The sequence below is a fragment of the Epinephelus lanceolatus genome, chromosome 3 (genome assembly GCF_041903045.1).
Source record: "Epinephelus lanceolatus isolate andai-2023 chromosome 3, ASM4190304v1, whole genome shotgun sequence".
Classification (NCBI taxonomy): domain Eukaryota; kingdom Metazoa; phylum Chordata; class Actinopteri; order Perciformes; family Serranidae; genus Epinephelus; species Epinephelus lanceolatus.
The window spans coordinates 39,317,310-39,342,123 of NC_135736.1; the positions used below are offsets into that span (position 1 = coordinate 39,317,310).

The following is a 24,814-nucleotide window of genomic DNA, read 5'->3' on the forward strand; positions in this document are numbered from 1 at the left end:
ATTTATTCGGTGGATGTGCTTTAAAAGCCCAGGGTATATCCAACACACACACACACACACACACACACACACACAAAACAACACTTTATCCAGTGAGTAGTTTGTTCAGCAATTTCTAAACTGAGTTTCAAATTTCATGTGCCGTGTGGCACCCAGTCTGCTCCGTTCATTTCTGAATGAAGCATGAAATAGTCATAAGCTGCACTGTTCCTCAGTACCATGGACAGCACCACTGCAACACTCACACTGCAACATCCAGCTCTGATGAGTTGCACATTTGATGGTGTGATAATGTGTGATTAGTTCAGTGGCTGGCTTGTGTGTGCATGCTTAGCACTTTTTGCAATGTGCAGGGCTTAGGGAAATGATGTTACATCATTTCAATGCTCCGCAGAACCCTTTGAGTGGAAAATACTTTGTGCTCATATATAAGCCTCACATTCACAAGCTGGTGTAGCTCAATACATTCACGCAGCAGGGGGTAACTTTGAACATGCTTATTTTAGAATCTATGTCAACATGTTTTGTTTTTTATTTTCTTGGTTAATGCAAAACACATCTTGGCACTGGCGTGTATCTCACTTACTGACTTGTATCTCTTTTCCGCAGGCGAGAGTTGTTCTGTCATCATCAGATGAGATCTACACATGTTGTGCCACCTAAAGGTAAGAAAATTAATAGAAGCAACAGTTTAGATGCACACATATTGATGTCATCTCCTACAGGCAAAGAAAGTAATAGCTGAGATTTGAACTCTGCGATATAAATGATCTGCCAGTGCCTGCATTGGTTTCTTCAAATGCTTCATATCCCTAAAATCTGTATAACCTAAGTCAAAAGGTTATGTAAGTCAATAAACCATTATAATTGAAAAAGGTATTGAAATGCAATATAAATGAAAAAACGTCTTCTCTTCAAAAATGCTGTTTTTCATTACATTTTACAAAATGAAAACACAAAAACATATTAATCCAAAACATTTTTAAATGATGAAACATGAACAAAATATTTCTAAACACTCAACAAGTTATTTGAACTGTGTACACTGTTTAATTTTAGAGATATGCTTTTATTTGTGAGCAGAGTGCAAAGGCATTTTAATAAACTGCTTCAAAAAATAAGGGACTACTTAAGTCACACATCAGATTCTGATGAACAAATTATTCAAGTTGAAAATCATTACTGATGCACATTGTATAATTTGTTGGGCACAATAAATGGAAACCAAAATCGTCAGCCCACTGAAGGCTGAATTCAAAATTACACTGAAAAAGGGCTGATCCAACTTGCGTGAATTTTATCACGGCAACTCATAATGTGACTCAGTAGCATGTATGGCCCCCGCATGCCTGTATGCACTCCCAGCAACGTCTGGGCATGCTCCTGAGTGGGCGGATGGTGTCCTGGGGGATCTCCTCCCAGACCTAAAATCAGGGCATCAGCGAGCTCCTGAACAGTCTGTGGTGGTACTTGGCGGCGTCTGATGCACCAATACATAATGTCCCATAGGTGCTCAATTGGATTCAAGTTAGAGGAACCAGAGGGCCAGTCAATAGCATCAATGCCTTCATCATCCAGGAACTGCCTATACACTCTGGCCGCATGAGGTCCAGCATTGTCCTGCACCTGGAGGAACCCAGGGCCCACTGCACCAGCACAAGGTCTGACAATGGCTCTGAGGATTTTATCCCGGTACGTAACAGCAGCCAGGGTGCCATTGGCTATGACATAGAGGTCTGTGTGACCCTCCAAGGATATGCCTTACCAGACCATTAATGACCCACCGCCAAACTGGTCATGCTGGGTGATGTTACAGGCAGCATGACATTCACCATGGCGTCTTTAGACTTTTTCACGCCTGTTACATGTGCTCAGTGTGTTCCTGCTCTCAACTGTGAAGAGAAGGGGGTGCCAGTGGCATCCCTGCCAATTCTGGTGTTCTCTGGCGAATGCCTGTCGAGCTGCACAGTGCTTGGCTGTGAGCACAGGTCCCACTAGAGGACGTCGGGCCCTCATGGAGTCTGTTTCTGACAGTTTGGTCAGAAACACCAGGAGCCTGCTGAAGTTCATTTTGCAGGGCTCTGGCAGTGCTTCTCCGGTTCCTCCTCACACAAAGGAGCAGATACCGGTCCTGCTGCTGGGTCGATCCCTTCTACGGCCCTGTCCAGCTCTCCTCGTGTAACAGCCAGTCTCCTGGTATCTCCTCCATGCTCTTGAGACTGTGCTGGGAGACACAGCAAACCTTGTGACTGCACATATGGATGTGCCATCCTTGAGGAGCTGGACTACCTGCGCAACCAGCTGGGGTGCAGATACCACCTCATGCTGCCAGTAGTGACAAGGACACTAGCAGACACAAAACTAGAGAAGAATCAGTCAGGAAGGATAAGGAGAAAGCAACTGTCTGTGGACACCACATGTAAAACCATTCCCTTTTTGGGGGTGTCTTGCTTTTGCCTCTCCATTGCACCTGATGTTACTTTCATTTGCACCAAAGCAGCTGAAACTGATTCACTAAACGGACAGATTGATATCCTTGAAGTTTAACTGCCCTGGTGTTAGACTGTACTATACTCATTTCTCTGGTGCCACCATGCAGTTTTGTGCCACACGTACCGTGATGTAATGACATCAATACAAGCATACAACATGATGATACAAAAGACAGAAGCCTTTGCTTTCTGCTGCATAAAGACTGAATGTTCTTGCTAGTATGGTTTTTGTGTGCTGTTATGTTTTCTTTTCTTTTGTGGCTGTCTACTGGTGCTCTGTACTCTTCAATACTACTACTGAAACAACATCTGAAATCACATTGTACCATCCTTTTTTGCGATCAAGAATAATGTTTTTATATGCATTGTCAGTAGATGTATTTTTTCCTTTTCACTTAAAGGAATGAAAAAGTTATTTGGAGAAATATCTCTATTCTTCTCAATTTCTAGAGAAGCTTGACAGTGTTTGATGGACAGCAGCTGGCAGGCTGAGCACTGACAGTGGGAGAAGAGATAAAATAAACTAACTTGTAAGTGCAACAGCTTACTAGCCATGGGCAGACCGTTTGTTGTTAGCAGTGGTATTGAAGAGTAAAGACCACCCCAGCATCTGCATGAATACTTGCTGTTTAATGTGCTGCAGTTGAGCATCTAATTAGCTATCTAGCCTGCAAAATGACATTAGCAGTTTCTTTTTTTCCCCAGTGAATGGTTGTTTGGTCACTTAACAAGCTAAGGTGCAGGTTAAAATGTGTTCATGTTTATGAGTGTGATAAGAAGGAGACTAATGCAAAAAGGCTAATGTGAGTTGATGTTTAAAGTCTGTGGCTCTTGTGTAGCAGGGTATTATTTGTTTGTTCATCAGTGTGACCGTCTGGTTATGATAGAACATTGCTTTCACTGCTTTATGCAAAATGTGGATCCAGCTGTTTGGTATTTTATGAAGGTTTCAGATACATTATAGCACTCAAAATAGGCTATAGAGGTGAGGTTCCCAGAGGTTAGACTAGGTCTCCCACAGCTTAAAGCTCATTTATTAGTCCTCCTACTTAAAACTTTTTCTCCAGTAATGAAAACATAATGAATAAAACATATATCTGACCTTTGTGTGTTTAAGTATGTTAGTCAGTGCAGCTAGTGATAGGCATTCCTTCATTCTGTTTTTCACTCACATACTCAGACACTCCTCTGTCAATCTCTAGATAACAGTTGGAAAGATCTGTGATTGTTAAGATTTTTAATCTCTGGCTGCTTTGCGGATAACTCCGTCCCTGGACTGTGTCTGAAGCTGCGTCCACACTTTACGTTTTGAGGACATTTTAGAAATGCTATTTTTCAAGTCCATCTCCCACTGTGTGAGTAAATTATCCACAATGAGAAGGCAATGCTCCCAATTTGTGTGCTCACTGTTCGGTGCGATCGCCAAGCCACAACCTGAGTACTCGCACTGTACGTGTAAAAATTGATACTGAAATGGCCCATCGTCCCCTGCGGACCCTTTTTGGTGCAGGCCAGGGACGACTTTGTTTGCTAGTGTATGTTTGTAATGTTACAGCACTGCTGTTCATAATAATGTAGAGACAGAGGTCCCAGAAAGAGCTTAAAAGTCAATTTTGCAAAAGCAGAACAGTCCAATTTTTGATTTTCCCCTCTTGTTTATCTGGTCTCCCTCTCTTTCTCTTTCACACACACACACACACACACACACACACACACAGAAGCACAAGATAACAAGTTAGCAGCACCAACATAATAGCTGGGTATACATTGTTTAATTGATTGAGTGAGAAAAAGGCGCCGACCTTGGGAATGTGCATGAGGCTGTGCTTTAGTTGTGCAAGAGCCTGACAACAGCCGACCAAAATTAATGGCATGTCAGAAACTCATCCGAATGTCCAATAGTCAGTTGGGAGTTGTTGATCAGGGCCATGATCGTTCCTCGCTCCCACCTGTATACTGCATGGAAAACCATGTCCAATGAATCTGAAATTCAGTTTGACTGAAATGAGTTATGTAACTAAATATTCAGGTCAAAGGTGGGCTCAAATCAACAGTGTATCACCAGCTTTTGAAATTAGAGGACACTTTCCACTCCTCTTCATTCATATGCATGTATTGTCTTTGTGGCAGCAGTAGGTGAAACTAACAAGTACAGGTACAAATGCGCTAGCTTTGCAATGACATTACCAACAAACCTCAATCAGTACGTTTACATGCACAGTTTAATTCCACTTTTAATCGGAATGAAAGGCCATTCCGATTAAAAGTGGTCATGTAAACGGTCATTCCGATTGAAATTAAATCCAATTAAAGGGGGTGGTTTATTCCGTTTGTCATTCTGAATGAAAGAATTTTGTGTGCATGTATACACTCATTCCTCTTTAAATTCATTCCGGTCTTTCTGCGCATGCTCGTTTCCTTGCCCTTCTGGCGCGATGACGTATATAGCGCGCATAGCAACGGGCTGCATAGCAACAGGCTGAGATAGAGCAGTCAGACTTGTTGCACTCACCAGTTTCCATTCGCCACAGCACGGTCTTCTACCTCCCTTCTCCTCCTCAACAGACGAAGCATTAGCTGAACAAGGTTGTTGTCGTACTGCTGCTTCAAGAATATAAGCAAAACACGCCCGAAAAAGGCACTAAGAACGCCATCGTCAAGCATCTTGTTATCTGGAGCGAGGACTATACAGTGTTTTCTTCCGGTAAACGTAAACACGTAACATCCGCCCTGCCCCCTATCCAATCAGAAACCTTCCCTGCCCCAAACCTTGCGCAGACCTGAATAAAGGCGATTGAACTGATCTCCCGTGTAAACCCTCATTCGGAATGAATATTTCCCATGTAAACTACCTGGAAAGACTTTGATTTCGAATGATTTCATTCAGATTTATTTCATTCCGAATGAGAAGCTATCATGTAACCGTAGCCAATGTCTGTCATGTGAATAAAGTCTAACATTAGAGCCTTTACATGCTCCATTAAAAAATGACACATCTGGGTGTCAAAATATAAAGTTCTAGTCTTCGAATAAAATTCAACCCCAACTTTGTTCAACACACACAGCATCCCATTTTCAGGCCACAGGGTTTTAGTAAGGTTTTATTTCCGGATCACTAATAAAGAAAAAAATCGAGGAAGGAACAGAAAGTCATAGCCATATGCCTCTGCTGAACCTGGAAACGAGTGTTGGCCTCCCAATTAACAGTGCTGAAAAAACGAGCCTGTAGCTAAAACTAATTGCCAAGCCCTGATATAACGGGTGTTCTTTGATGTTATGTTACATCTTGTTAACTTAATAAGCAGCTATAAAGCAGCCCTGTGATAGGGCCAGAGGATTATTCATGTTTGTTTGTATTAGCAGAGAGTATTGTGTCTGTACCTCAGGAAGAAATATTGGTATGCTGTATTGGATTTTTTGTAGAAAGTTATTACCCCTAGACCCAGTGATTGGCAATTTTACCTAAGCAATCTAAGGCCCTGTTTCCACCATGCTGAAAACACCAGGTGCTCCTCAGGAAACACCCAGCTGGGAGCACTTCAGCACTCTGGAGGCACAGCGGTTGGTTTGGTTGTGTCTGGTTGTGTCTGGTTGCTATGATACAGAATAGCTGATGAAGTAAAAATGTCTGCACAAGGTAGAGTCGTTGCTCTTGAAAAAGGGAGGGCTGAAGCACGTAGGGAGAGAGGACGGAGCTGCTGGTCTATGTTGGTTCATGAGAGGAAACATACATTAATATATACACAGTATATTAACATACTCCTCCACTGTCGTTGTTGTTCAGCACTTGTGCATGGGACAGCTGGTCTTCATTGTATTTGTCCTGCCCCTCCTCCACTGTGATTGAATGGCTGAGTAAAAAGTGACAGTGGCGAGCACAGCCTTTTACCCAAAGTTGAGCATTTTTTAACTGTCAGCACTGAGGAAAAAAAAAGCAAACAGGCAGTGCTGAGTGCAGAATATACACTCAGCGCCTCATCACACTGCTGGACTCAGGGATTTCTTAACTGTATTTGTGAGTACAGCACTTCACCTTCCTGCAATAATGACATTATGAGATGCCTCTTGGGTGTCTTTACTGTAGGACATCCATCTTGACAAACCAGAGGTTGTCAGCAGGCTGTAGTTACACTTGCTAATGTGATACCAACAGTGGAATTTGATAGAGCAAAGCAAATAAAGAATATGTGATTTCAAGGTTTTTTTTGGAACAACAGAGAGTTGTGTAATGAGGATGTACAGGTATATGTCCACAGCTTTACAATGCCATGTGCATGAGGCTTAAGCGGAGGATCGATGTTGTTCTCTGACTCATTAGTGCTTTCCGCTGTCCTCTCTACCAAATCGCATCAATCCAGCCTACACTCCTTCAATTACAGACAATTGATTACTGTAGCCGACATGACTGCTACAAACAGCTTCTCTCTAAGTCTGTGTGTAAGCATATGTGTGTGTACCCCTGTGTGTGATAATGAATAGGTCTACAAGTGTAAAAGTATCGGCTTATCAACCTAGCACTTAGCCTCGGTCCTGTGCAATAACTGCCTTCATTTATTTCCATGCAATATTCCATTTGTAATGGAAGGCTCCACTTTTAATAAGCTGTTGTTGGAGTGAAACTTTCAAGTATAGATGTGCAGTTACTGTAGTTTAATAGTAATAATATAACTTTAATAAGGATAGTTATTGTAGGGTTAGGGGCCGTACACATGCCGCGTCTTTAACTGTCTAGAATGCGCGAGTTCAGGCGCTGGGTGCTACTGTTGTGCCTACTGTGTGCCAGCTTTCAAGGACGCGGCGGCAGGTTGCATCTGAGGTTGCTAAGCAGCCTCAACAAGCCCCATATCATAGCCTATTTACCTGAAATCCTGAGTGCAGAGCTGATCTTCTTCCAAGTGCTGTTTATGTGTAGGCCTATTGTCCATGGCACAGATAATAAAGCTCTGGCAGTCCTGCACTAAAATGATCAGCTTTTCAATAATTACCACAGATTGATATTTACAGAAGAACGGAAAGATATCTGTTGGCTGTGATTGGTTAGTCCTCGTCACATGGCATGCAGTGCATGCTGCTGCATTCCAAAAGCTGAGTTTATGTCAGAGTGCAGCCGTCATGCCCTGAAAAATAGGTACTCGGGAACGCGTGTGCTGCAAAGGCATCATTTTGGCGTTTGAGCTCACCTGCAACACATCTACATTGAAATCAATGAACTTGAGGGCACAAAAAACACGGCATATGTACAGCCCCTAAAGCTTCGTTATATTTGTACTTTTCATACACATCATATCAATGTTTATAAAGTGACATAGTATACGAGCTGTCATCAGGAGGTGGAGGGGATGGTGGATGGCATGCCCCCTAGGCAAGTGGCCGGCTAAGCTGCAGTCCACTGTTCAAGACCAACAGACAACAAAACCATTTGTTTTTCACTGACTCATCACTGCGTTTCCACCGGGGATAGTGCCAGGAAAAGCAATTGTTTTTTCATGAGACAGTTCTTTGTTTCCACCGAGGATAGCGCAATGACAAACGTTTGTTTTTGACCACGATATCATATGTTTCCTGCCAGGATAGTGCCAGGAAAAACAGTTATTTTTTAATCGATAGACTTCTGTGTTTCCACCAGGGACAATGCCATGAAAATGGGCTGTTTCTTACCAAGACATGGCTGCAACTCAGTGGGATTTGTGTCACCAAAAGTGGGTATTTTAAGCCAAAATCTGATCTTTTCCAAACCAGAACTAAGTGGTTTTTGTGCCTAACCCTAACCACGTGTACCAGCTACACAATAACGCACAAATGTAGCATTATCTGTGGTTTACAGAAATGTAAATGTAAATTATTTCAAACTTAAATTCGGATTTATATTCAGTACATGAAAGAACATTTGTGCCAAAGCTCTTATTCTCTTTGTGCACACAGTCTTAGGTTCTGCCTGAAAGTCGTGTGTGAGTTGTTGAAGCAGCAGCTGCTGTAATTCTCCAGCCTGAGACTGTCCTCAGGACTTGCTGCAAGTAAATGGGGGCTTGAACTCGTTCAGTGTAATGGTTTGCCTCTCAGAAAGCTTGAAAACAAAATCAAAACATAGAGATGCGTAAACATGCCGGGATTATTTGATATTATATATTTTTCATTGAGTACTCCTAAACTGAGCCTCAGATGACAAAGAAAAGTAGATAATGTGCCTGTCTGTAGGCAGAGAGCACACGTACAAGGGGCTTAATAAATCTGGCCCTGAGTCTGCAGAACATCCTACTACTCATAAACCTATGAATTGTCAGATGTTTTTTGCTTTCGACTTCCCACTCTGTCAAGTCATGGGCTCTGTTTATCATTCAGAGAGTGAGCTTCATTAAATCATTCCTCTTCTTCCTCCACACTGACCTCTGACCTTTCTGAAGCATACTGTCTCCTCCTCAAGACAGAAGCTGGTGTGTCACCCTCCTGTGAAAGGTGTGTGTGTGTGTGTGTGTGTGTGTGTGTGTGTGAGAGAGCTAGAGACAGACAGACAGAGCTATAGAGGTAATGTGTCTGTGTCAGTGCAGGGAGGTGTCAGCTGCACTCTCATCATTAAGAAGTAAAATCTACTCTTTCTCCCCCCAAAAAATAAGAATGATAAATTTGAGAAGTTTTACAGGCTTCAGAAATGATTGGGTGAAAGTAATGCCTCAGACTGAAATGCTTTGGAAAGGACTTTTTTTTATTTTCACCTCTTTGTCTGACGTTCGATTGGTGATTACTGTAAACAGACAGAATTTTTGAAGAAAAACTCAATCAAAATTTTACATTTTTAAAAGTAAGCATCCTTTAATATGTCCTATCTTGAAAATGTGATATACATAGTAATTTAACTTTGTGTATTAATTGGGCTAATGGGGGGTGTAGAGTTGCAATACTGCAAATTCTATCAGTTCTTTTCATATGAATCATTTCCCTTGTTCATGACAGCTCATTGTAATAAGCCAGTCAGTATTGATTTTCTTGACATTTTAAAGACACTGTCTTGAGGAGGTTACAACTCAGATAAGAACTGACAGTAAAATCTTTTTTTTGTGCTATCTGTTCAATAATATTGAACGTGAATAGAGAGCTTTAAGACAAATATCAATATTCATGTCTGGTCTTTCTGTAGACGTCCTCTCATTCACATTCACCCTCGGAAGTGGGACTAAACAGAGCTGTTAGGTGAACAGGTTATGTTTTGTATTAAATTTGTTTTAGGGTTTGTTTGCCTTGAGCCAAACTCATGCAGACCATTTTTATAGCTGCAGTACATATAAGCTGAATTGTGATTTCCGACTTTGATCCTAATGAGTCCTAATAGGATTTGACATTTTCTTTCCCTTAAGAAACAAAAGAAACTTTTACACTACTTTTCAAAACAAACAAAAGAAAAAAAAATCCTTTGTGTCATAAATAATTCAAAGCAGACACTTTGGAGGCAAACATGAATACTCAAAATAAACAGCAAGAGCACAGCTTCATTTGATTCTGACCAGCATCTGTCATCCACAATTGTTTGCAAGTTTGAAGGCCTTTCCTCTCAGTTGTTTAACTCTCTGTTGTAGCTGAAGTGAAACAATAACTTTAATTTTCTTTTACAGAAGAAAGAAAACCTTGCCCAAAATCACATCAACATTTATAATTGTGAAATTTTTGAAACCGGTCACCACAACATGACCTTGCTTAATATTGTTCCATGCAGTTCACGTCATTTGTCCAGGCAGGGGTGGTGCTTTAAAAAATATATTAAAAAGCAACTTTTAACAAAGACTGTTGGGAGGTAAAAACCTTCAGCTTCTGCATTGTTTGACTGCAGAGAATACAGCAAAAAACTAGGAATAATATCACCAGAGACAAGCATGGGTGGATAACATGAATATAGGAAAGCAGTTATAAATGTGTATTTAATGAGCGCACTGCTGCACCGACAAAACTTAATGGAAACAGTTTTGTTTTTGTAATGCTAACAGAGGAAACATGTATTTTTGTTTAAATCACAGAGGGTAATGTAGAAGTAGCACTTATAAGAAAACCTCAATGGGAGAATCCATTGAGTTACAGAAGCCAGTGGAGCCACTGTTACGAAACGTCAGGACTAAAGTGTGTGTGGCTGTCTGAAGACACCAGGTAATGTTGTTTATAAAGGAAAATATCCCAGCTGACATTGGGCGAGAGGCGGGGTACACCCTGGACAGGTCGCCAGACTATGGCAGGGCTGACACATAGAAAAAAATCAAAGAATCACAGAAAAATGATCCCCTAAATTATAGGGGAATTAGTTTGATGAGCACAGTTTATAAACTGTATTCATCGTTACTTAATGAGAGATTGATGGAATTTTTGGAATCTGAGCAATTACTAGTAGAGGAGCAGAATGGCTTTCGTAAGGCCAGGGCGTGTATTGACCATATTTACACAGTATGTGCTATAGTAAGAAACAGACTGAAGGAAAATAAATCAACATGTTACATAGAATTTCAGAAAGCTTTTGATTTTGTCAATAGAGACCTTCTAGCATACAGACTGATCAAAACCGGTGCAGATGGAAAATCCTATCAGGCAATTCGCTCTCTTTATAGTGCACCCCAAGCCTGTGTGAAAGTAAATGATAACCGTACTGACTGGTTTCCCACACCATCAGGGGTTAAGCAGGGAGACGCGTTGTCCCCCACTTTGTTTGCCGTATATATCAATGATTTAGCCAAACAAATTAAACAGTTAAATTGTGGAGTCAAATGTGGAAATGAACATGTCAGCATACTGTTGTACACTGATGATATTGTTTTGATGGCAGAAACAGAAGTGGATTTACAAAGAATGCTGACATGTGCAAATAATTGGTGTAAAAAAATGGAGACTTTCAATAAATGATAAGAAAACTGAAATTATGCACTTTAGAACCCCAGCCCCACACATTAGTGACTTTCAATTACAATTTGGGCAAGTAAAATTGAATTACACAAAATATTATAAGTATTTGGGCTTTTACTTGGATGAATATATGTGTTTTTCAAAAGGAACATGTCTATTGGCTGAGTCAGCAAACCGGGCACTAGGGGGAGTTATAGGGAAAACAAAGACCCTGAGGGATATTGGTTTCTCCACTTACTCCAAATTAAACCAAAGGTGTATGTCCGGTTTTAGATTATGTGGCAGGAGTGTGGGGTTCTAACTTGCAATACCCCAAAAGTGAGGCTGTGCATAATACAGCCATGCGGTACTTTTTGGGTGTACATAAGTTTTCACCAACCCTGGCTATTATGGGAGATATGGGGTGGGAACCCAGTGAAGTACGGTGGAGTGTGCATATGGCACGTCTTTGGAATAGAATATTAGGGATGAATTCCAACAGAATTATAAGAAAGATTTTTGAGTGGGATATCATGATTAAGGGCGCATGGGCGAGTGATATGTACGACATCCTTGTTAGAGCTGGGTATGAAGACCATTACTATGACAAAGAAAAAGTAGATATCAGTTTTGTTAAAGATATTACTTTTCAGCAAGTAAAGGACATATGGGCACTAGATATATGGTGTAAACCGAAGCTTCGTACTTACTGTGAGATAAAGCATGTTTATGGTCCAGAAAATTATGTACTGTATAATCTGTCAAGAAAGAAACGGTCACTGTGTGCTCAAATTAGAGCTGGGATACTTGGTCTTCATATTGAGACAGGTAGATATATAGGCACTGCTGAAGGATAGAATATGTAGTCTGTGTGATCTCAATGAAATTGCAAATGAAATGCACTTTGTCTTTTATTGTCCATTCTATAATTTTATTAGGCAGAGACTTTTTAATAAGGTAGATCCAAAAAACAAGTTTGTGTGGTTGGATAACTCTGAGAAATTGAAACATCTTTTTTATTATGATATTTTTTCATTTGCTTCATTTCTTGAAAAGGCCTGGTCATTGAGGAGGAGGGCCCTGTATATGTAATAGGGAAAGACCTTATTTGTTCCTGTATGTACATTCAGTGTGTGTATCTATGTGTGGTATGTAGTATAAGTTACGTTGTATTAGAGACAGGAAGGACTGTCAATTTCCTTTTTTTTGTCTTCTAGGAGATGTGTCTTATAATCCCATATGGGATGGGCCACAAGGTGGCAGGACACGAAAATAAAAATTTAATTCATTCATTCATTCATTCATAGAGACAGACAACTATTCATGCTCACATTCACACCTATTGGCAATTTAGAGTCACCAATTAACCTAACCTGCATGTCTTTGGACTGTAGGAGGAAGCCAGAACCCCGCTGCCACACACTACATCTACAGTGATGTTGACCAGTGTAAACTGTGCCCGAGCAGCCCAGTCACCAGAGGAAATTGTTGGCATTGTTCCTTCCTGTAAACCCTGGATACGTTAAATTTGTACGTGTCATAAGTAATGTAGTATATGACCTGACTTTGTCATCAGGGAGTGGAGGGGATAGTGGATGGTGTGTAACCTAGGTGAGACGCCTCCCAAGCTACAGACCACTGCAGACTGCTGTTTGAGACCAACAAATAACCAGAAGTGTTGGGATGTAGTGAGACATTTCTGTGTTTCCAGCAGCGTTTTAGGTGTTTTTATTGTGACCCGTGGCTGTTTTTCCAGTGGGGATAATGCCACATAAAGAGGTTGTTTTTTACAGAGACACTGCTAGGATTGTGACACCAAAAGCATGTCAATCATTATCCCTTCCTAACCATCAGCCTAACCACGCAATAACCACAGCATTATTGTCACATAAAGAAACGTAAAGTTTAATTACCTGCTACATATTAATGTGCAAATATAACATATCCCTGGCTTGCAGAAATGTACAATGCCAACGTGTATTCTAGCAATTAGGCTGTTTGCTGACACAAGGGCTTCAATTGAATACCATCTCTCTGCATCAGCCTGTGCACACAAAAGAGCAACAGTATACTGTAGATTATGTGTATGTGTAATTGGCTGTGTAATACCCCTGTGTAACAGAGCTCATTGATTCTTGGTTTCAGGCAGAAACGCATCCCATGTCAGTGTTCCTCAAACAATGAGCCTGGAAGTCTGCCAGCATGACGATGGCTGCAATATTGATCGAGCTAATTCAAACACACTCTCCTTTTTAACCATGCATGCTTAGAGAATATATTCTCCCCCGAGTGTATCTGTATTGGTAATGCATTTGATACAGTAAGATGTTTATTCCCTAAAGAAATGTACTGAATCCATATAAATACTGTAGCTGGTGTTTGGAAAAGAGAAAAAAAGGAATCACCTCACTAGGGGCAGTACCAATTTGTCATGACTCACTGACCACACACACACACACACACACACACACATTGAGTGAAAAAGCTTTGATTTCACCCTTAATTAGTTCACTCTGCTGATAGTATTGCGGCTGGAGTGGTGCCTTTGTGAACCCAGATAAGCGATGGGCCAATAACTTTACAGAAAAGACTTGTGGGTGATTTAAGATTGTGCTGACACTGTGGAAGCAGACACAAAACTAAAGATATGCAGAGTAATTACACTGAATCACCAAATCGCAGGCTCTGGAAAGACCACTGTTTAATGTTGTGAGGCATAATAATTGTGGGCTCTGAACTCTAACAGCCTCACTACCCCGGCTAAGCTCCCCTGATTACCTTTACGCCAACTTCCCAAACTTGATCTATTCTCAGCCCTCCCTCTCTCTGACAGTTTCTTGAGTTTCCAGTCTGTGATAGATCTGTCCATTCAGAAAAAACACCCTTTTCTCCAATGTGAGGTATCACCTCTCAACAGGGTTTCTCATTGCTTGTGTCTATGCGTGCCTGCTGCCAGTGTACTCAGCACAAATGAGATTGGAGGGGATTCAGAAGAAGCATTTTGTTGAACCTGTGTTCCTCGCTAACGCAGCAGAATTTTACCACAGTAAGCGCAGCTCACAGGGTTGACGCTGGTCAGGGAGGACAGATAAATGCAGAGGGGCGAGGAGACACAAAGAGAGGGAGTGAAAGCTTAAACAACAGGAACTGTGTGTCTGTAGGGGTGTGGGCACCACATGTGAGTGATGTGGTATATGACCTAATTTTGAGGGAGAATGCGTCAAGTAGTGCTGAAACAATTATCTGAATAATGAATTACTTGATTGACAGAAAATTAATTAGCAACAATTTTGATAATCAGTTAAAAGTTTAAGTCACTTTTTAAGTATAAACACCAAATATTTGGTCATTTCCAACTGATTGCCAGAAAAAGTCTCTGCAAACAAATGGTATGTTGAATTTGCATGTTATCATGTAGCAGCAGTATAGTTGAAACCATAGAACTGGGTCAATTTCTGGCCTGGTCCAGTCTGGTGTACAAGCTTAAACTGGTTTTATTTTATGCAAACCAACTGAACTGGTATTGTCATTATTACATGTTTTAGCAAATTAAAAGTTAGCCTACATCAGCAACCAGTGCTGACAGCATCTTTGCATTAAATCCAATTGATATTGCATCAGGAATAAGCAATATAACAACACAGTTAATATAATATTATGTTTATAAAAGGACTAATGGGGCCACTAGTGCCTGACAGGTCGTGTGTAAATGGACTAATGGAGCCACTAGTGTCTGACAGGCCATATGTAATTTATAAATGGACTAACGGAGCCACTAGTGTCTGACAGGTCATGTGTAATTTACTGCAGAGCCCAGGCTGATGTCAACAACATGAAGGAGGTCAAATTTCAGTAGAAGTGGGAGAGGGAAGAGCTGCACATGTTAGGTTTGTTTATTTGAAAGTTACTGTGTTCTTTGGGGTGACGAGAGAAGACATGGCAGGGTTAGTCTCTCAAAAAACTGCATCAATATGACAACATTTTGGATATGAAGCTGACAATAGAGGTGCAGGCACCAGTTTGAGCTGAACTTTTGTTGGACACTGTAGTTGTGTTTATTCCTGTCACTCGCTTTGAAAACATCACAATGGACAAGAAATGGCAGATTCATGAAAATGAAATGAAGTGTTATCTGTTCAACACTCCTTATGTCACTACAAAAATCAAAATACATATGTCAGCTGACTGGAGGGAGATCACCAGGAAGCTGAACGTTGTTGTTACATGATGTTTGCTAATAACAGGCTCGGCTACTGGCTGTGGGCTATATTTTAACTCAACTTCAATAAAAATTACAATATAAAATATGTGTTTTCTGTTTTAAAAAGTAATGTTACAAGCAGAAGATTGCAAGCAGCCTACTCTCCCACATTTTAAGTGGTTACGTGTCCAGTTTGATCTGGAGCGCAGAGTTGATATTTACACTGAACAAAAATATAAACGCAACACTTTTGTTTTTGCTCCCATTTTTCATGTGCTGAACTCAAAGATCTAAAACTTTTTCTACATACACAAAAGACCATTTCCCTCAAATATTGTTCACGAATCTGTCTAAATCTGTGTTAGTGAGCACTTTTCCTTTGCCGAGATAATCCATCCCACCTCACAGGTGTGGCATATCAAGATGCTGATTAGAAAGCATGAATATTGCACAGGTGTGCCTTAGGCTGGCCACAATAAAAGGCCACTCTGAAATGTGCAGTTTTGCTTTACTGGGGGGGGTCTGGGGGGGTCAGAAAACCAGTATCTGGTGTGACCACCATTTGCCTCACGCAGTGCAACACATCTCCTTCGCATAGAGCTGATCAGGTTGTTGATTGTGGCCTGTGGAATGTTGGTCCACTCCTCTTCAATGGCTGTGCGAAGTTGCTGGATATTGGCAGGAACTGGAACACACTGTCGTATATGCCGATCCAGAGCATCCCAAACATGCTCATTGGGTGACATGTCCGGTGAGTATGCTGGCCATGCAAGAACTAGGATGTTTTCAGCTTCCAGGAATTGTGTACAGATCCTTGCAACATGGGGCCGTGGATTATCATGTTGCAACATGAGGTGATGGTCGTGGATGAATGGCACAACAATGGGCCTCAGGATCTCGTCACGGTATCTCTGTGCATTCAAAATGCCATCAATAAAATGCACCTGTGTTCGTTGTCCATAACATACGCCTGCCCATACCATAACCCCACCGCCACCATGGGCCACTCGATCCACAACGTTGACATCAGCAAACGGCTCACCCACACGACGCCACACACGCTGTCTGCCATCTGCCCTGAACAGTGAAAACCGGGATTCATCCGTGAAGAGAACACCTCTCCAATGTGCCAGACGCCATCGAATGTGAGCATTTGCCCACTCAAGTCGGTCACGACGACGAACTGCAGTCAGGTCGAGACCCCGATGAGGACAACGAGCATGCAGATGAGCTTCCCTGAGACGGTTTCTGACAGTTTGTGCAGAAATTCTTTGGTTATGCAAACTGATTGTTGCAGCAGCTGTCCGGGTGGCTGGTCTCAGACGATCTTGGAGGTGAACATGCTGGATGTGGAGGTCCTGGGCTGGTGTGGTTACATATGGTCTGCGGTTGTGAGGCCAGTTGGATGTACTGCCAAATTTTCTGAAACGCCTTTGGAGACGGCTTATGGTAGAGAAATGAACATTCAATTCATGGGCAACAGCTCTGGTGGACATTCCTGCAGTCAGCATGCCAATTGCACGCTCCCTCAAAACTTGCGACATCTGTGGCATTGTGCTGTGTGACAAAACTGAACATTTTAGAGTGGCCTTTTATCGTGGCCAGCCTAAGGCACACCTGTGCAATAATCATGCTGTCTAATCAGCATCTTGATATGCCACACCTGTGAGATGGGATGGATTATCTTGGCAAAGGAGAAGTGCTTACTAACACAGATTTAGACAGATTCGTGAACAATATTTGAGGGAAATGGTCTTTTGTGTATGTAGAAAAAGTTTTAGATCTTTGAGTCCAGCTCACGAAAAATGGGAGCAAAAACAAAAGTGTTGTGTTTATATTTTTGTTCAGTGTATGTGGTTTGTCTACATGATGTAACGGATGTGCATATTTAATGGATTTAATATGGACAAAGAACTCAGATGTTACATGATGCTACACAATGGGACACAGTGTCATTGTGTTCTACCCAGGAATGGCTGCTGAGCCAAGTGGGACACCTGGTAAAATTCACTTAATATTAAACTGGTTTGAAAATTTACACTCAATCCTAGTTGAAACTTTACATTTCAATAGTGCTATGGTTAATGTGTGCTTAGGTTTAGGCACCAAAACCACTTGGTTATGGTGAGGAAAAGATTATTTTTTTGGCGTAGGGATGACACACCCTCCACTATCTCCTCAAGCTCCAGATTGCAAAGTCAGTTCATATACTGCATCACTTTAGAAACATTGATAGGATACATGTAATAATGCAAATGTAGCTTATTCGTGGTTTGCAGAAACATACAATGCCATCATTTTTCTTCAGGCAACTGGGCTGTAAATTCAGCTTCTCAAATGATTTGCCACTTTTCTCAGTTTCATATTTTAAATTTAATATTTTGGAGGGTTTAAATGTTGTCAAACCAAACAAACTATTTGAAGATGTCACCTTTGGCTCTGGGGAAATGTGGTGGTATTTTTCTCAACTGTTTCAAAACAGCACAAGTAGAAAATGCTGCAGTGTCAAGAGCCAATGTGGAAAAGAAAAAAGAATGGAAAAGCAAAAGAATTATTTTCTCTTGACAAACCCACAGTATATCATCTGGGGTGTGTTGTTATTGGTCCTGCATAACAATATCCACAACTTTTTTTTGTAATTTTGTTGAGTGTAAACAGGTCATTCAACTGAATTCCACTTTTCTACCTGTTTTTGTTGTTAGTGCATAGCCAGGTTAAAATGTCACTATTACTTCCGCCAGCAGAGTTGGCCATGGTTTTGTGCCTGTTTTTTCCCCCTGCCTCTCCCTCTGTTTAGTTTGACGTTTAATAGGAAATCCTAAAAAGTTGAATTCATTTGCACAAAACTTGTTATGGGGAATCGGGAGCTCATACAGTTTTCACACCAACTGGCCAAAGGGGAATGTGGCCATGACTTTCCACAAAAAGTCATAAAACTTTAAATCAAATCCACATAAACATCAAACTTTGTGTGCCTGTCACTTGGAATATATAGAGGAAAACCTGAAACTTTTCAGAAAAGAATCTCGGCAGACTGGCTGGGTAGTAAACCTCAATTGGCAGACAGCAAGGTCTTTGTTTCAAACAGGATGAAAGTGTATTATAATAAAATCCTTGAGGGTTTGGTGAGCCTGCAGGACCTCACGATTCAGAAAGCAGGCACCCCTCACCCCTGTTCATTCAAGAAAAACAGCTCTTACATCTTCGCCATTTGTAGCTCTCTCTGGTCTGCAGAGACACCTCCACCTATTATTGACCCAATCAATCAAACTACCAATTTCTTCAAAATCGTACTGCAGTAGTAGATGGCAAATTCACTGTACAGTGAACAAACATGAAATTTTAGGAGCCCATGTGTTTCATTTCTGCATCACCTGATGTCAAAAATGTTAGACGGTGCTTGAAAAACAATGATGATCTTGATGAAAGCCATACATGTCAAACTGACAAGTCCTCCAAATTAAGGCCACGATCACACAGAAAGCATTTTGCAAGGTGCAAAATGTAAGGCACACCACACTGCCTTTTGTTTTTTTAAATTGAATGCCACTAGTGAAAAAACACTTGCTGCACCTATTTATTGTTGCCAGGCAACCACCCCATCGCATCCTTTCACTAACCTTCCTGTGTAATCAATCTAATCAATCTACTGTTGTTGTTTTTTCACAGTAATTAGTAGCTAGTTTCTAAAATGTTTGAGGCAGAGGGTACTTGCTGTCGCTCTGGTTGAGGGTGACAGGCTGCCAGCAAATAGTTTGTTGGGCACAGAGAAACAGAGATCTGTGTGGGTACCTATAAAAGAGGGTAGATCACGGGGAGTACCACCAGTTGGTCCTGGAGCTTTCCCTTGATAATGGCCATTTCCAAGCGTATTTTAGGATGACTCTGTGGCAGTTTGACAACCTGCTGTCTGTCGCTGTGCCGTATTGCTCTAGGTATCCAGCAACCACTACCACCAGTTACCCCTTCATTGTTTACCAACTGTAAACCTGTTGTCGTGACCACCACAGAACGCCTGCCTCACAAATTATTTGAGTGGACAATTGGAAAAAAGATGACTAAAAAAGAAATGACATGGCGTGCTTTTATGTCAGAGTTGAAGTTTTTTTTCAACTTGAGTTCAGAGCACTCCGGCAAAAAATGCCAGATAGAGCACAGAAATGCGAGGTGCATCGCAACGCAAAAAACATGACTAAAAAGCTTCATTCTCAGTAAAAACAATTACAAAAAGCTGCACTCTCTGTGTGATTGGGGCCAATGTGACAAGATATATTGTTGGTCCATGCTCTCTGACAGTTTTTTTATTTTGTGATCTGACGCCACTATGATTAAGTTTTGTTAGGTATAGGCACAAAAACAACTTGGTTAGACTGAAAGAGATTATGGTTTGAGTTAAAATTACTACTTTGGTAAGGTAAGGGGACTTTTGTTGTCCAGGTTAAAATCGTCATGGTAAAAAGAAACAAGCACTGACTGTCCGGAAACAAACTCCCATCTTAAAGACGAACATTTTGTTGGCCCCTCCCCCTGACCTCCTCATTCTATGAACATTGTTGCCCTATAGTAACATTGGCATCAACAATAGTCCCTACTTTTCTCCCAACTGACAAACAATGGAGCGTATGTCGTTTTGGGGCATGTGCTGAAATGATTGATTCTCACCTTTTTCATGTGGACAGTCTGCAAACTGATGTAAACCGACAAATGCCAAACTTTGCCACAAGCGTTCTACTACATGGCACGTATTGAAGTGAATGCAGGGGGTAATCCAAGGCTTCAGACCAACTTTTCCCACTTTCTCAGTTTGTCCTGCCAGCACAAAATTTGATCATACATCATCATCAGTGGAGTTGGAACCCTCTGTTGTCTCTCCCAACCGGCCTTCTACTCTTTCTCTCTCCTCATTTTGCTTTTTGAAATAATCAGCTACACAAACTGCTGCATTTTTGAAACACAGTAACAGCTGAATGGATTGTTTTTTAGAAAGTTCTATGACACTAAATAGGCCTACAGACCTTACATGCTGTGCATGGGGCACCAACTGCTGGTGGGGCTACCGATGATAATGGTCATTATGCACTCACATGAAATATTAACTTGCTCACTCACCAGACTGGTTGCAGTCTGAAGCCCTGTGCTCAGGCATCTTTTTTTCCTGATGGGAATAACCTTTGTAAAATAACTGGCTTGCAATAGTATAAACACTAATGAACAGAGAGATAGCACTGGGGGAACAAGGTCTTTGTGTCCACAGCTGCAAAGAACTGCCAAGAGGGGAGATTTACAAGGTATGTCCATGTAGCATGCAGGTCAGGTAGAAGAGTAACTTTAGGAAAAGCTGAAAGCACAGTTTCTCTAATCTTCTCTGGATTTCTGCACTGCTGACGACACTCTGTTGTAACTTCATTGCAGCAAGGTGAGAATCTCAGCAAATTGATTTTCTGACATCTTTAACATGTCTCTGTTATCTCCATCTTTTGAGAATGTTCTGAGAGGCTTGTAAAAACTTAAAATGAATTCTGATATTCAGGCATTCTTGCAGTTTGTCCATTCTAATAAATCATCTAAAGATGCCTTGTGCTCCACACTTACAAGACAAATACACCTTCAGTATGTCAGAGCTCTCATTGGTTTGAGCTTGACCACAGAGTCTGCTATAAACTTCATAACACTTCACTCTATAACTGACTGTCTGACTCATCAATCAATCATAAACTGTCAGGACCAAGAGGGTCAACTCACAGTACCTCCCCACCAACATTGCACCCCCTGCTGCAGAAGTAAGACTGATATCTGTTAGAGATGAGTCATGTTTCTGAGAGGAGGTATTGTAGAACAACTTCTAACAAGGTGTTCTGACAACCACCTGCCCTCAAGTGTCAGCAAAACAACAGAGCTTGTCTCTTACTTCAGGAGACAGAAAACAGCAGCTGCTGAAAGATTTACAATTTTCAGTACAGGGCACATAAATCACTTAATGCCTTGAGGGACGACTGTACAAACATAGTTTTCTTTGTTAAAAAGGCACAGCAGTGTGTACACTTTGTATCAAGATTGAAAGCTAGGCTGTCACAAAGTATTCTCGGGATCATACATACCCAGTATATCATAGGTCTTTATTGTGACAACTGGGCAACTGCAGTGGAGATGTTGGGGTTAGTTTTGCACTAAGTAAAAAGCCAAAGTAAGCAAAAAGCACCTGATGCAGTTCTTTTGGAAAATATCATCTCACATCTAACATTTAAATTTTCTAAACATGCTAAATCAGATGTCTAAGAATGCATCCAAGTACTTCGATGGCTTTTGTGTTACTAATCCGTTATAAAATGTGCTTGATGCAACGAAGACTACCAGTACAAATTGTGAGATGTTTTTTTTCTTTCAACAATATCACCAGTGATGCTTAAAATAAAACATGAGACTCTACCAGAGAATGAAACAATCACAAATGTTTATGTTATGACCATCAGATTGATTTCTGTCAGTTTGGTTGGATGGCTCTAAATACTACAATACCCATCAGTCACAGCTGCCATTGCTATTGAGAAAAAACAGTCAGAAGTAACAAATTAAAAATGCTTTGTTGTTGAATTTGTGAACAAATCACTGCGCCATAGTTGGCAAATTAATCTCAAATTGACCCAAAATGCAACAGTAAAGTCATTTACTACAAACTACAGATTGCATCATCAGTTTTCTTAACACTGTAATCTCTTACTTTACCTTCCGTTTGCAGGGCATGAATTAAGCTCTGTGATTAGGTGTTTCTTGAAGTGCACTTTGGGACTCATAGTTACCCCCTATAGGTTTTTACCTTCACTAGCTTGCATCTCCAAGTTTTTATTACATAATTGATTATTTTTCTAACGCAGTTGTTAATCTTGTACTCATGAGTCTGCTGCGATCATTTTATGCCGGTTCAAGCCGTAGCAAAGCTCCAACTATGAGTCATGTGACAATGTCTTTGCATGGTGGAGATCTGCAATTTACTGGGTGCATGTTTTCGGTTGAGCTTTGTTATGGGTACAACACATGGGTTTGGGCATGTGTTGGGTGTGTGTTGGCCATGCCACAAGATGATGGTCAGTCACTCCACCACTTTGATCCCGAATGAAATATCTCAAGAACTATTTGGATGGCATGTCATGAAATGTAGTACACACAAAAACATTATCGGCCCTATTTTTACATAGCTCATGGTCTACATTGCATTGTGCAAGTGCATTTAAGGTCCAGCGGAGCAAAAAGATTGTATTGAATCCCTTGTTTTGGGCATAACACGAATTCAACTCTCTGCACCTCATGAACTGCTATTTACAAGGTGGATGCGGCAAACTTGAGAACAGACTGATTTTCTTCTACGTTAAGAGCAGTTAATGTAGCAAATATTTTTGGAGACATAAAAATGTCTGAAACTAGCAAAGACAGTTGTGCTGTGCCACAGGCATGTAAGATAGGACCATAAGAGCACTTCACAACCATCGACAGCTGCCCAAATTTGTAATGCTAAAATGATCCGATGAAGAAATGAATCATTACGCTCAGGCAAGGAGAGGAAGTTAAAATGGCATATTTGTCCTGGCAAGATTGATGGCTGTAGATGGAGAGGAGCAGAGGGGAAGGAATGGTATCAGATAAAGGCAAAGAACTCATACTTCTGCTCATTATTGATTGTGATTAAAAATAATATCCTGGGTTTATGATAATACTTGCGTCTGATACCAATTTATGATACAAGCACTAAGGGTGAGGCAGCACACTATCAAACACCCTGATATTTCATTTATTGCTGTGTGTTGACAGGAGAAAACGCGTTGAGAGTTTGATAAAGTTTAGTAGTGTTTATTTGACCTTATGGCTTCACCTGCCAATCATGCCAGGGCTCTTTTGACCCAGCTCTTAGCCCCTGGCCTCCCTCAACTGCCTAGTAATTACTATAATCACTATGGGCTGTTTAAGCTAGACTTGCTGTGTACAAGAGGTCACCTGAGATCACAGGGACAGCAGCTGATGGCTGACTCTTTCTGACTTTAAGCATTCTATACCATACATGCAATTAACATCACAGGCTGCTGATTTACATTAAATGTTAACCACTTTGAGCATCAAAATGTCTCTGTGTAGACATGCAGGTTTTGTGTGACTGTCAGCCAACACAGTGATTGATTGACTGTGATCAGAAAGGTTTTGACAGATTGATTGTTTTCTTCCTAGCTTTTGGAAAAGCATTGTAAGTACGGAGCCAGTAGTAGAGCACTCTGAGGATAGACTGGCACAGGAGGTTTGCCATTGTAATCATTTGTGCTTCACATCTAAATGTTACAAAAATGGCAAAATGACTTGTGGAGACTCAGAGAAACACTATGATAGCATCCTAATGATTATCTTCAAGAGTGTAACATGCAAACTCAGCAGCTATAAATGTCAACAAAGCACTCTGCCTGTAGTGTTATTGTGCATTACTGTCTCTTGTGTATGGCTTATGTAACTAGTTGCTACAGAAAAGCATAAAAAATATGCAGTTTTTACGCACTATGCTGCAAAGCAATAATCAGACTTTAAAACACCCAAATGGACAGGGTGGCTGTGGTTAGTTCAGGGAGACAGTAAGAGAAAAGAGAGAAGTCAGAGTTGGCTGCTTTACAAGATTTTGAGGAGCTTGTGTTGAATCCAGATCACACACCACAAAGTTAACTTTGACCAAAGTGAGATGATATTTTAATAAAGGTAAAATATGGAGCTGCTGATTAAGATTTATTAGCAGTAAGCGTGGGGCGATGGGAAGGCACCATCCCCTTTGTTCCCCTCAACCTGCCATCCTTCTCCATCTCCCCTAAGGTCACTAATAGATGGACAGTAGATCGGGCCCACACACCACCCTCTCCATAGTTTAGTTTAGTTTAGTTTATTTTTTATTTGACAGGGACATTGCAGAGGGTTCCTGGGGTGGGGGGTTCTAAACCCCGGGGTGAGGGAGCCCCCTGAGCAGAGTCCTTATCTTCTCTCCATGTCAGTATGGGTCTTCTCCAGGCTCTCTGGCTTCCTTCCACAGTCCAAAGACATGCAGACCAAGGCGACCTTACGCAACGGGACGAAGACTTGTGGGAGGAGCTGTTGATGACACCGCATGTGCGACCCACTGGCGGTGGATAAACAGGAAACAGCTGATAGCAGGAATTAGGGAGCAGCTAGTAGCACAAACCTGACAGACACTGTAAAGATGAGCAACTGGAAGAGCAAGGAATTGTGCATCCTCCTTGCCCTCACA

The 24,814-nt window shown here is 41.2% G+C and overlaps 1 protein-coding gene across 1 annotated transcript in view; it reads left to right on the plus strand.

Annotated features, from left to right (window-relative positions):
• The first annotated feature begins 630 nt into the window (after positions 1-630).
• The window catches only part of lrpap1 (low density lipoprotein receptor-related protein associated protein 1), a 108,674-nt gene continuing 84,490 nt past the window's right edge, over positions 631-24,814 (plus strand). The window contains exon 1 of the mRNA XM_078166344.1: positions 631-665. Within this exon, the coding sequence (XP_078022470.1) occupies positions 648-665 (18 nt within the window). The 5' untranslated portion in view covers positions 631-647. The remainder of the gene's footprint in view (positions 666-24,814) is intronic.